The sequence below is a fragment of the Caenorhabditis remanei genome, chromosome II (assembly GCF_010183535.1).
Source record: "Caenorhabditis remanei strain PX506 chromosome II, whole genome shotgun sequence".
NCBI classification, from domain to species: Eukaryota; Metazoa; Nematoda; class Chromadorea; order Rhabditida; family Rhabditidae; genus Caenorhabditis; species Caenorhabditis remanei.
Window position 1 is genome coordinate 18,045,950 of NC_071329.1, and position 14,188 is coordinate 18,060,137.

General features: G+C 36.6%; 2 protein-coding genes across 2 annotated transcripts; one reads left to right on the forward strand and one right to left on the reverse strand.

Annotated features, from left to right (window-relative positions):
- Positions 1–670: 670 nt before the first annotated feature.
- Positions 671–3,906, forward strand: GCK72_007794 (uncharacterized protein; the record flags this gene model as incomplete). Its single annotated transcript, XM_053726450.1, has 4 exons — positions 671–808; positions 1,499–1,915; positions 2,912–3,058; positions 3,538–3,906. The coding sequence occupies 4 exons, from the start codon at positions 671–673 to the stop codon at positions 3,904–3,906; spliced, it is 1,071 nt and encodes a 356-aa protein (XP_053590644.1).
- Positions 3,907–4,815: 909 nt separating this feature from the next.
- GCK72_007795 (uncharacterized protein) lies at positions 4,816–8,169 on the reverse strand (the record flags this gene model as incomplete). The annotated part of the gene is made up of 6 exons (XM_053726451.1): positions 4,816–4,854; positions 4,906–5,094; positions 5,137–5,220; positions 6,280–6,540; positions 6,598–6,864; positions 8,074–8,169. 6 exons carry the CDS (start codon positions 8,167–8,169, stop codon positions 4,816–4,818), a joined length of 936 nt encoding a protein of 311 aa, XP_053590645.1.
- Between the last annotated feature and the right edge of the window lie 6,019 nt (positions 8,170–14,188).

Genomic DNA, 14,188 nt, shown 5'->3' on the forward strand with positions numbered 1-14,188 from the left:
ATTCAGAAGGTCCTGCTCATCAAAAAAAAAATGCTGGAGTGGTGGCCTAGAAAACCACTTGATGGCCTAGAAACCCGAATTTTCGATTTTCTGTCTTTTCATTTTTTATTTTTTTACATAATTTGCTACTTAAAATGAGCCCGCGCTTTTCGAGTTTTTATTTTCAAATTTTCGAAGTTTTACAAGGTTTTACAAGGTTTATAGCTTTAAAACAGTTTAAAATAACACGAAATCAATAAAATTGTTAAACTTTCTAAAATTTTGAAAAAAAAGTTTGGTGGCCGAGAAAATTTTTTGGTGGCCTAGAAATCCAAATCCTTGATTTTCTCGATTTTTTCCCTTTTTTTTGTTTTTCCATATTGAGAACGTATTGGTCATCAAAAAGTGTAACTTTGAAAAAAATCACTCGAAAATTTCGAACAAAAAATTGGAGGCCGAGAAAATGGTTTGATGGCCTAGAAACCCAAAACCTTGATTTTTTCTGGTTTTTTCAGAAATTTTGCTGTTTTTTTTCAATTTCAGAAGGTCCTGCTCGTTGAAAAACATAATTTTGGTGTGATGGCCTAGAAACCGAAATAATAGATTTTCTCCGTTTTTCAAACTTAATTTTTCATATTTTTACAGCGCACGCTCTTCCGAAGTTGTTATGATGCTTTTCTACAACCTCTCCATGGTTGCCTTCATATCCAACCGATTCCAACTCAACGAGTACTATAAATGTCCGCTGTCAGCTGAACGCATGGATCTCAATGGTGTATCTTGGACACCCATCCCGTTGTACTTTTTCGGTTCTGGCATTATTTATATGGTGAGCACAAAAAAGATAGCGAAGATAGCGAAGATAGCAAATTTGCGAAAAAAAAAATTTCAGAGTTTCAGTTTTTGCACAAAATAACAGTTTTCAGCTTTTTTTGCTGATCTGGCGCACCTGAAACGCATTATGAGACTTTTTGTCTCATTTTTAGACATTTTTAGCCGATTTTCTGCTTTCGGAAACTTAGATAGCACTGTTTAAGTGGCCGGTGTCTAACTTATGAAACTCCTTAAAAATAGGAAATTTCAAATTTTCTATTCGAAACGCGTCAAAAACACGCCAGATTTCTCTAAAAACCGCATTTTCGAACAACTTTCGTTGAAAAATTGGGGTTTTCCTTGTCAAAATCGGTTGTTTTTTTTTAAATTTTAAGCTGAAAAATCGGCAAGAAAATGACCAAAATTGCGTGTAAAAGTTGATTTTAACTTGAAAAAACGTGAGAAATACGATCTGGCGCACCTGAGACATATCGCCCTTTTGAGCCTTTAGAAAGACGGCTAGTTGTAGTCTCATAATGTTCGGTTTTGAAAAGAAATACGGTTTCAAAACGTCCCTATGTTTTTAGACAACAAAACTTTTATAAACTCCGTTTTCCTGGTAGCAAGGATAGCGAAGATAACAAAGATAGAGAAGATAGCGAATTATGAGCTCTACCTCTAATTTTCCAATTGTTTTCCTTTTCAGCTAGCCTATTTCGTATGCTTCCTGGCAATGTTACAATTGAAAAGACACCCATCAAACATTCTAATGTTAAAATTGGCAATTTATGACATCCTCCAACTCTCAGTCAATTCAACAGCCACCGGATTCTTTGGATTCTATCAAATCGATTATTGCGACTACCCGAAATCAATATTCATCGCTGGAACTATTGGAAACGGTGCGTGGTTGGCTGGCGCGCCGTTCGCCGTTCTAGTTAGCTTTGAGAGATTGGCGGAGGTGGCTGGCGGGCGAATGACGGACGTTTTCACTAAACGCAATTTTCGAACTCTTCTAATTTTGTTGCTTTTCTGGGAGTTCTATTGTTTTTTCATTGCGAATCCGGCGTTGTTCAATCTGGAGGCAAATGCATGGTTTTTTGCTCCAAGTTTTGCGAAAAATGTAAGTTTTATTGCGAATTTTGTGAGTTTAGGGCGGGAAATTTGAATTTTTAAATTGAGATTGGTCAAGATCGGTTGAGATCGGCTAACTAACTTTGAGGTCCCGCCATGACTTCCAGGGTTACTGTTGAAATTTTAAATGTTTTATGACTGTGTAGATCAAATCTAGGCTTCCATTTTTGTAGTTTACAGTTTTTAGGTAGCTCGTCTCACTTTTAAGATATGCGTCTTTAAAGATAGCCTACTACTACTGGTGAGGAGGAGCAGAGAAGCTAGCGTCTTTAAAGACGCATATCTCAAAAGTGGGTGGAGCTATCAAAAAGTTGTCAACTACAAAAATGGAGAGCTAGGTTTGATCTACAACATACTTACGAATTTTTGAGAAAAATCTGAAATTAGTTCAGTGACGGGGTGTTAAAGTTGATAAGGGAAAAATGTAGTTTTTGAAGGTTTTTTAGCTAAAAAATCGCATTTTCAAGCACAAAGAACATTGAAATATTGGGAAATATGTCATTTTTATAAAAATTCATTGTTTTTCAAATTATTTTCTTTAAGAAATTAGCGTTTAAGACAAAAAAAAGCTATATTTTGTGAAAATGATGAAAAACGTTCATTTTCAAAACCATGAATTTTAAAATCGCCTGGCATCCCTCACTTTGGTTTTTTTTGTTTCAATTTTATACTCTTTGTGTAGATTAAGTCAAGGGCTACATTTTTGTAGTTGACAACTTTCTGATAGCTCCGCCCACTTTTGAGATATCGCTTCTCAAGACACTCTCTCCCTCTTACCCACTTTCCAACCTTTAAAGGCGAATATCTCAAAAGTGGGCGGAGCTATCAAAAAGTTGTCAACTAGAAAAATGTAGCTCTAGATTTGATCTACACAGTCAAACTATATAATAACCCAGGAAATCGTGACGGGATCTCAAAATTAGTTAGCCGATCTCAACCGATCTCAACCGATTTGAATAGTGTTTATTTGAAATCTTTTTTTCAGCCCGATATCTACTACAACCCGGTGCACTCCGTGATCAATTATGGCCTACCAATTTTCCTACTTGCCATTAATACTAGTTTGGTATATTTTCTTCTCTTCAAGACCAATTATCATATCTCGCAATGGTTGTATAAGAAGAAAATGCAGGTGAGTCGAAAAGTCAAAATTTTAGTTTTTTATGAAATTTGGTGTAAAAGATAGCGAAGCTATCGATGATAGCGATGATAGCGACGGATAGCAAATTATTGCAAATGATAGCGACGGATAGCGAATGATAGCGAATGATAGCTAGAGCTACATGTCGCTCTATTTTTCGAACAGGTTTTTGTTGTTGTTATATTAGAGGCTGTCGTTTTATTTTTCGAACGAAGGTCTAAAAGTCAGTCAGGCCCGATTTATGCGAATAAAAGTGAAATCAGAAGAAAAAAACATAAAAAATTAATGAAAAAACAAGGAAAATACCCAAAAACAGAGTGTCGGTCTATTAGAGGCTGTCGTTCTACTAGAGGCTGTCGCTCTATTTTTCGAAGCTTAATTTTGCTGTCGTTCTATTAGAGGTGTCGTTCTATTAAAGGTGTCGCTCTAATACAGTTTTTACGGTATATCGATTTTTTTTCTTTTTCCAGATCATCACTCAAGGCCTTGTCCTTACGATTTTCCACGCGTCAACCGGTATCATCTACGAGATCATGCAACACTACGCGGTGCCATCTTGGATGTTCATTGTCGGAGAGCTCTCCTGGCAGCAGAGCTCCGCCATGATGCCAGTGGTCTACCTCACACTGAACCGTACCATTCAAAATCAAGTTATTTACCTAATAATCCCAAAACATCTACGTTTCAAGTGGGGTATTAAAAACGTCAAGGAAGCGATCGCTCAGGAGAATAATCAGAATGCGGGGGCTCTTTATGTGGCACCACCGGCGCCCGCTGGAGGCTGTGGAGCGAAAGTTGGACCGCAACCGCAAGTGTCCAATGGGATACATTGGGATTAGTTGAGATGTTCCGCTGAATTCGCTATCATTCGCTATAATTCGCTATCATTAGCTATCATTCGCCGCAATAACGGAATTTTGATTTTTTTGATATGTGTCTCAATGGGCACAGGGACGTTTCGAAACCGTTTTGTGTTTCAAAATTAATAATTTTGGGACTCAAAAAGGCTCAAAATGCGTCTCAGGTGCGCCAGTAACGTATTTCTCCGAATAGTGCCATTTTTAAAGTCGAAAAGTCAAAATTTCCTGTTGAAAATTCACTTTTTCTTGCCAAAAATCAATTTTTTCAATCAAAATGATCATTTTTCGATTATTAAAACCAAAGGTTTTACTGAAAACACACTTTTTTAAGCCTTTCCTATTTTCAGCCAATTTTTCAGCTGAAAATGTCAAAAATACCAATTTTGACAGAGAAAACTCTAATTTTTCGACAAAATTTATCTAAGAATACGGTTTTTAAAGAAATCTGGCGTGCCTTTGACGCGTTTCGAATAGAAAATTTGAAAATTCAAATTTTCAAAGTTAGACTCCGCCCACTTTGAGAGCGCCAGATCAGCTGAAAATTAGCTGAAAATGACTAAAAAGGCTCAAAATGCGTCTCAGGTGCGCCAAATCGACTAAAAATGCTGAAAACTGTTATTTTATGCAAAAACTGAAAATTGCAATGATAGCGAAGAAAGCGATGATAGCGAAGATAGCGAATTTTAAAATTTTGTAATTTTTGCTATCTTCGCTTCATTTACATCAATATTTTTGGTTGCAAAACGTCCCTAACCCAATTTTTCTCTATTTTCTCTGCGTCTCTTCTCTCTCATTTGTTGTATCATATACTCTGTTTTCTTTATCTCTATCTCAATTATCACTTCGAATAAAAATTCTATTTAAAAATAACCACCAACGCCTTCGTGTCTACGCCTCAACCCCGAGGGATTCCCTGTCTAGCCGCGTCTGAGAAGTCAGAAGATGACAAAAAAGTGCAATTTTTAAGAAACGACTCACTTTACAGATAGTCGTCCGATTGTTGATAAACTCATTCGACTGGGCCGCCAATTTCAGGGTGGGCATGAATTGGGCGAGAGATTTCGTGCGATTTTGTGAGATCAATGACATATAAATATTGAGGAGAGCAGTTGACATTTGGGGGGATAATAGGTAGACATCGAATCGTGGGAGATAGGGAATCAGGACCTGGAAAATTATATTTTTATGAGAAAATTGCTGAAAAAGTACCTCTGGCTTAGTGTTGGCGACCATGGAGGCTAGTTGGAGGAGTGAGAGCTTCTCACTGCAATCGACGTGCTGGTTTTGGAGGAGCTGAAAATATTGGGACGGTTTAAAACTGGGACATTTGAGAAAAAAAATTGAGACTGGTTGAGATCAGATGAGATCGGCCAAGATCGGCTAAATTTGAGATCCCGTCACGGGTTTCTGGGTTACTGTAGAAATTTTCTATGTGTTATGATTGTGCAGACCAAATCTAGGGCTGCATTTTTGTAGTTGACAACTTTTTGATAGCTCCGCCCCTTTTTGAGATATGCACCTTTAAAGATTGATAGCAGAAGAAAGACCTAAAGAAGCGAGAGAGTTTAAAGACGCATATCTCAAAAGTGAGCGGAGCTAAGAAAAAGTTGTTAACTACAAAAATATAGCCCTACTTTTGATATACAAAATAAAATAAACTAAAAACAAAAAAAAATCAAAAATTTAAAAAATTGACTCCAAGCGGGATCGAACCCTGGTACCCATTCTCATAGTCGTGCACCTTGACCTAAATCTTCTCGGCCAAATTTTTGCTAAAAATGTTATTTCCGTCATGGAAAAATAGGTTTCGAGTAGTTTTTAACGTCAGAAATTGAGTTTTTCGGTTTTTTTTAATGTAAAAATCACATTTTGGCGTTAAAAATGACTTTTTCTTCAACTTTTGCAAATTTTCAACTTTAAAGGTCCACATCTGAAAGTGGGAGGAGCTATCAAAACTTTGTAAACTGGAAAAATAGAGATCTGGATATGGTCTACATTATCCTGTAAAAATAATCTGAATTAAATCATTTTCAATACCATAAAAATCTCTTTAAATTTTGAGCTTTTTCACCAAAAAATTCCAAAAAAAAAAATTTTAAGTTTTCTTTAAAGACGCACATTTTAAAAGTGGGCGGAGTTATCAAAAAGTTGTCAACTACAAAAATGAAGACCTACATTTGATCTAGATAACTATGTAGCATTAAAATTTTTACAGTAACCTAATAAGCCGGGACGGGACCTCAAAGTAAGCCGATCTCCACCGATCTCAACCGATCTTAATCGATCTTATAGTTAGTCGATCTTAGACGATCCTAGACAATTTTAGATAATCTTTAAAATAATCAAACCCACATCCAACAACTGCGACAATTGCGCATGAAACGGTTCCTTATTATCCTGATAGATCTGTGGGAGCACTTGAATCAACGAGTAGTTCCCTCTGACAACATTCGAAATAATCTGAAGTGCATGTGACGAGAGTGACTTCCGATTATGGATTGCAGCCAGCGAGATGTAGCTCGTCGTGTTCTTAACGAGCTCCGCATTCTCGGAATTCAAACATTTTAAGGCCACGGGAATAGTCAAGGTCATGACCGACTTGTTGCTGTAGTGCTGGAAAAAAGTTTCAGAAGTTTATGTGGATATTCAAAGTACCGTAATCCCTCTTACCATAAACAAACTGGAAAGCAGATCCGACGCAATCTTACAATGGGGACTATCCACATCCTGACTCTTCTCGTTGAGCGATGTCATCGGGTGTCTTAAAACTTCATCCAGAACGTCCACCAACTCGGCGGCATACGACTCGATACTTCCGGTCTCCCGGATAGCGGCGGTTAGTCTGGCAATGACTATCTCCACGACACTTTGATCAACTTTATTGGATGGGTAGCTGGGCGCATTGATGATTTCCTTTAGGGAGCTGAACGTGTTGGACTGAAAAGAAAAGAGGGATCATTACGACCATTGGCATATCACTCATTATATGAATCACCTGGGAGCTACCCCAGAATCTACGCAGTTTTAAAATGCCCTGATTGCTATATGTCCTAGATAGCTTAAATGAAACATAAACTTCGTGGGTGGTTTTACATCCTTTATTGCATTTTACGCGTCTAATAAGTCCCCGATGGGGGTTTAAAGGCGATTCAAAAAAAGGTAAGATGGTAAACAAAGTTCGCGGATAAGAATCGTTCGGTATGTTTCAGAATTTTTGGGAACATAATTTCGAGAAAAAACGACATGGCATAGCGTAGATTGGGACTCCTGGAGTTATGGGACGTGACCAATATCATTTGAAAGAAAAACACTGATTCCGAATATATATTCAGTTTTCGGCCTCGAGACCTGGTATTCGAAAAAAATGAGGTCAAAATTTGGACCCTTGGCCAGTCATTACCTTTCCTTTGACCTCGTTTTTCTCAAATATCAATCCTCGACGGCAAAAACTGAATATACTTTTGGAATCAGCGTGATTTCAGCTTTCCAATGATATAGGTTGCGACTCACGACTCCACGGTTATGATACTATGCATTTTGACACTGGGTAAATATGAACGTGTCAAAAAATTGATTGCCAAAGAACAACAGAACAATTTTGCACTTTCAAAGAAACGTCTTGAAAAGTGCATGTGCTTGGGCTTATAGGCATATCCCAGAGAGCAATCTTACACAGTTTTAACTTGATTTTCTAGAAAATTGAAAAAAGCGAGTGTTCTAAAGTTCATAGAGATCACTGACTAGCTACAAAATTGATAAAAATAGAAAGTTGACGTTATAAGGATTCTGAATCTGTTTTCAGATTTCATGTAAGGAAACATTGAACCAAGTTATGACACTTTTAGTGTGGAGGCGAGGGGGCACTCGACTTCCAAACTGAAACCCCCATAACTCGGTTCTTCAATGCCATTTACAAAATCTGAAACATGATTCAGAATCCTTATAATTTCAGCTATCCGAACATATAACATTTGCCCGTCATAGACATCTGGACACACAGACAGACAGACAGAGATCTCAAAACACATCACAGATGGCTAGAATATTCAGATGTCCGGATTTTGTTTTGAAGTTTTATGATATCATAGTATCAAATTTTTCATTTATTACCAAATTTCATTTCAAATTTTAAAATAATCAACTCACCATATCCGTAATAACATCATAGTGACTGACATTGAATAGCTGAGCCGAGACGTTGAGTTGCCGTTGATGAAGCAGACGGCTCAGTAGGTAGTGCATCTACTCACTTCTGCAATAATTCTTATTGTAAGTGCCAAGTATCAAAATGCAATGTGCAAAGAGTGAAAAATTTTCAAAAAAGAGTTTCGATTTGATTGAAAAGAGAGAGAGAGGGGAAGGCGAGAGTCGCTATGAGGAGTGAGCAAATAGAGACCAGATATCCGGGGCGGGGGAAGCCACACGTATGATTGCTACCTGCCAGAGCTTGGACTGGTTTTCTCTAGAATCCATTGGCATGGATTATAGTCTCATTTGACCTGTCAGGGGTAGAGTTGTGGAGTTTAGGGCTTGAATCAATTTATCGTCGTTTCAGGTCAAAACTCAACAATTTTCTCCAAAAAAAAATTTCGAGATCTGGCGCACCTTTGCCGTTAAAGAACTGAAGTTTCTCGACAGAAAAATTGTGATTTTCAGCGTTTCAGCATAAAAACATGCAAAAAATAGTTTTTTAAGAGGGAAAATGAAGAATTTTGGTGTCGAAACAGCGTTTCAGTTGATTTTCAGCGCTAAAACTCAACATTTCTGAGTTTTGACCTGAAATGCCGATAAATTGATCTTTCTGATCCAGAAAATTGTCTTTTTTAGCGTTTTTCAATATAAAAACATACAAAATTTGATGTTTTCAGCCAAAATTGCCAATTTTCAGTCAAGAGCGGTTTCTAGGCAGTCCAGCAAAATCTTTGCGTCTAAATTGAAATTCCACGAATTTTGGTCAAAAAAATGAAAATTGATGGTTTCTGGACCCAAAAATAGTCATTTTTAGCGTTTTTCAGCCTAGACTATGTTTTTGCTTTTTTTTTCAGTCAAAACTATGTTTTTGCTAGGGTTGGAGCCTTGAAACTCAATTGTTCTCAATTTTAGATCGGAGTGTTGGAAAATTATGGTTTCTGGACCAAAATTACGTATTTTTCAGCGTTTTTAAGCCTGAAAACAGGCAAAAATCGATGTATTTACCCAAAAATTATCAATTTTCAGTCAAGAGCGCTTTCTCAGCAGTCCAGCAAGATGTGAGCGTCAAAACTGAAATTCCACGAATTTCGGTCAAAAAAATGGAAAATTATGGTTTATGGATCACAAATCAGTATTTTTCAGCGTTTTTCAGCCCAAAAACATACGGAAATCAATGTTTTTAGTTGAAAAAAGCAGTTTTCAGTCAAAACTATGTTTTTGCTAGGGTTGGAGCCTTGAAACTCAATTGTTCTCAATTTTAGATTGGAATGTTGGAAAATTATAGTTTCTGGACCAAAAATACGTGTTTTTCAGCGTTTTGAAGCCTGAAAACATGCAAAAATCGATGTTTTGGGGTCGAAAATAGATTTTTTGGTAAGAAGTCCTTATGAAGGACTGCAATTTTCCAATTTTGTAGTTTGTTATTCAATCTCTTTGATGTTTAACTAAAAATATTGAGAAATTGAGCTTTCTAAACCAAACAAACGCGATTTATAACGTTTTTCAGCCCAAAAACATGCAAAAAACCATGTTTTCAGTGGGAAAAAGCAGTTTTCGCCAACTGTAGTCATTCCGAACACCTCTCCTTCCTTTAATAGCGCTCTTATAATAAAAACACATTATAAAATGTATCAACACAAAAAATGACTAAAAATGGGAAAGTGAGTCATCCAATATGAATTGAATGAGGTGTTTCGAAACAAATTTCGAAAAAAGAGAAAAAAAAGGGAACTGTATATTTTTCTTATTTTTTGACACAATGAGACTCGTGGTGTTTACATTAGCCATTAGAGAAAAAAGAAAGAATTGAAAAGAGGGGGGAGGAAAGTGTTTTGTCTGTCAAAAAATAAGTAAGTTTAGTAGTAAATATCCGGTAACACGTAGTTTTTTTTAACCGGTTTAAAGGATGGCTGTCCGTTAGGTATTTGAGAAATTTAAATTGGTTATTGAAAAATGCATGTCGGCCAAAAGTTTGGATGCGAAATTCTGAGCTTTTCAAAGATTTTCAAGTTCGCTACTGGGTTTTAAGTAGCGTTTTGGAACTATAGATTACATACATGTCTTCATTTTTCCAGTTGACACCTTTTTGATAGCTCCGCCCACTTTTGAGATATGCGCCTTTAAAGAAAACTTTGAAAATTTTTTTTGGAATTTTTTGGTGAAAAAGCTCAAACTTCAAAGAGATTTTTATGGTATTAAAAATGGTTCAATTCAGATTATTTGTACAGGAGAATGTAGACCATATTCAGATCTCTATTTTTACAGTTCACAACATTTTGATAGCTCCGCCTACTTTTGAGATGTGCGCCTTTAAAGTTGAAAATTTGCTAAATTAGTCATTTTTAACGCCAAAATGTGATTTTCACATCAAAATAACCGGAAAATTCTGATTCTGACGTTAAAAACTACTCAAAATCTAATTTTCCATGTCGGAAACCACATTTTTAGCAAAAATTTGGCCCCGAGAAGATTTTGGTCAAGGTGCACCACTATGAGAATGGGTACCAGGGATCGATCCCGCTTGGGGCCAATTTTTGTAAATGTTTCATTTTTTCTGTTTTTAATTTTTTTTTATCTTGTAGATCAAAAGTAGCGCTATATTTTTGTAGTTGAGAACTTTTTTGTAGCTCCGCCCACTTTTGAGATATGCGGCTTTGAGGAATTACTTTTAAATTTACGTCAAAAATGCAAAAAAAAATATGTTGTCTTCTTGTTGAAAATTGTTCTAGAAATATTTGAAAAATGATTCAAAAATTTGAATTTCACTAAATATTAATATTCCAAAACTAGGTTCACTGCGTACACTTGAAAATGAAAACGCGTCCCAGGCGCGCCAGACAAAAAGAGAATTGGAGAAATTTATAGAAAAATGATGTTTTGGAAGGAATTTTTCAAGTTAAGACAGAAATTTTGAGTTTTCTCTGAAAACTAAGGTAAATCGTTGTTTTGGTGCTGTTAGAGCGCTATTTAGAAACCGGGACGTTTCAAAACCAGGACATTTTGAAACTACGCGTCCTACGTTGAGACTCCAGTGAAAAATGATGATTTGGAAACCAGTAGTGATTTTTTTTGGATGTTTCGAAACCAAGACATTTCATAACTTGGCAATTACATTTCCAATGACGCTAAATTTATTTCGAAAAAAAGTTTTAAGAAGGACTGAATGTAAATGCGGTAAAGGGAATCGAATAGTGACCTTGTCCGCCCCCCTCGAGAGAGAAAAAGAGAAAGAACAGATGAGTATTCATGTGAATGTGGGTGGTAAGGAGGGAAGGGAGGGAGGGAGTGAACGGTACAAAAAGAGAGAGAGAGAATTAGAGAGGAAGAGAGAGAGAGAAGCAAATAAACCGTTTTCTTCTCTTGAATGACAGGAGGACGGACGGGGCGACAAAAGTCTTTAATGGTAGGGTAGGGGGAGGGGAAGTGACGGGGGTGTCTAAGTGGGAATAGGAATTGGAAACGTTGGTTATGAAATTGTATTCATTTTTATTTGGGTTTCTGACGTCTTTTTGGGTATAGAAACATGGATTTTGAATTTTTCAAAAAATGGTGCATCTACAGTAGCCTAGGGTGGAAATTTGAGATTTTTAGTTTATTTTATGAGAATTCGAACAATTTTAGCTTCAATATTTTGATTTGTGGGGTTTTTTGGGTCTAGAAACCTTTTTTAGTCTGTTTTTTGAAAAATGGTGCCTTTTGTTATGAGATATGGTGCATCTACAGTAGCCTGGAGTGGAATTTTGAGGTTTTCAGCTTGTTTTGATAAATTAAACGTGAAAATTTTGATTCTTGACGTTTTTTGGGTCTAGAGACATGTTAACTCGGAATTTTGAAAATTTGTGCATTTTGTCGTGAGATATGGTGTATCTACAGTAACCTAGAGTGGAATTACGAGATTTTCAACTTATTTCGTTGCTTTTCGTAGTTAAAATTCAAAAATTGTGATATTTCGGTCAAAATCGTAGTTCGAACTCCTAGAAATCTCAAATAAAACTGAAATTGATTGTGAAAAACGCGTCAAAGGCGCCTCCTCCTCCTCATGAAATTTATTTTCAAAATGACTGATTCCAAAACGTTTCAACTTTGAAACGTCTTGTGGGTGAAGTCACACTTGAAAAAGCGCCTGAGGCGCGCCAGCCAACAAAGGAAATAGAGACTTGGAAAACGATCTAGCAAGACATTGGACGTTTCGAAACGAGTGAAATAATGTATTTTATAATATTAACACTACAACCTAAGCCGTTTGACACATAGGACACTACAATCAAGGCTCGAAATGTCTGCGTCTCTCCATCTCTAACTGATAACCATATACATACATAAGGATAGAGGTAAAAAGGTAAAATGATTGAATAGTGATAACGGGGGGGACGGGAGTTTCCTCTCCTATTCATTAGTATGTTTGTATGTGTGTGTGTGTCTTCCCTCCTCTATGTACATATGGATGCATCATCATCACGGCAAATAATAATAATAAATGAACGGGAGGGATAGAATAATAAAGGAAACCTCTAGAAGACATCTGGACGGCGACGTAATAATTTTATAACTCTCGTTTTTTTTGTGATCTACTTAGTTTTAGTTGTCTCCTTGCAAAAATATTGGTGGTTACGTCACGAACTGGATAGTAGGGGGGGGGGGGGAGGTGGTTTTGCAACACACACCCACAGGCTTTTATGGTATGATTGGAACGTCACTGCCTGCGGGAAATTGATTACGTAATAGATTTTGTTTGGGAGATAAATACATAGATACCGAGGGGCGGGAGAAAGGGGGTGATTTTTACATCTAAATAACCAGGAAATTCCATTTCTGATGTTGAAAAAATCATTGATTTTGAATTTCAGAAATTGAGATTGATTTAGATCGTTTGAGATCGTTTGAGATCGGTTGAGATCGGTTGAGATCGGTTGAGATCGGTTGAGATCGGCTACCTAACTTTGAGATCCCGTCACGACTTTCTGGGTTACGGTAGAAACTCGAAATCTGTTATGGTTATGTAGATCAAAACTAGAACTACATTTTTGTAGTTGACAACTTTTTGATAGCTCCACCCACTTTTGAGATATGCGCTTTTAAAGTTGGAAATTGCTTAAATTAGTCATTTTCAACGACAAGATGTGATTTTTACAATTTTCCATTTCGGAAGCCACATTTTTAGCAAAAATTTGGCCCCGAAAAGATTTTGATCAAGGTGCACCACTATGAGAATGGGTACCAGGGTTCGATCCCGCTTAAGGTCAATTTTTCTTGTTTAAAAAAAATTTTTACTATAAATTGTGATGTGAAAACCTAGGAAACTATTTTTCGAAATTTTTTTTCAAAAATCTTAAAAATCTCTAAGTTTCAAACTCCGCCCCCGATCTCATATTAGATCAAATTTTTACAATTTTTATATCAATCGATAGATCATGTCTAGACCTTCATTTCTGTAGTTGACAGCTTTTTGATAGCTCCGCCCACTTTCGAGATATGCGCCTTTAAAGATAGATAGCTGGAGGCGAGTGAAGAGAAAGAGCGCAGAGAAGATAGAGTTTAAAGGCGCATAACCCAAAAGTGGGCGGAGCTATTGAAAAGTTGTCAACTATAAAAATGTAGACGTAGATTTGATCTACAAGATAAAACAAACTAAAAACGGAAAAAACTCAAAATTTAAAAAAAAAGACCCCAAGCGGGATCGAACCCTGGTACCCATTCGCATAGTGGTGCACCGTGACCAAAATCTTCTCGGCTAAATTATAATATGTTTTTGCTAAAAATGTGGTTTCTGGCATGGAAAATTAGGTTTTGGGTAGTTTCAAATGAAATTTTCCGGTTATTTTAATGTGGAAATCACATTTTGGTGTTGAAAATGACTTTTTTTTCAATTTAAGCGAATTTCCAACTTAAAAAAAAGAAAATTCTGGATAATAATAAAATTGTTCTTTTCCAAAAACACAAAAAAGGTCTTAAGTCTTTCTCTAATTCGGAAACAGGAGGAAAATAGGACACGAGTGTGTGTCTCTCATTGAACATGAGGTAAATGAGGAACACAACCGGTATAGCCGAAAAACGGGTGACCATGGGAAGA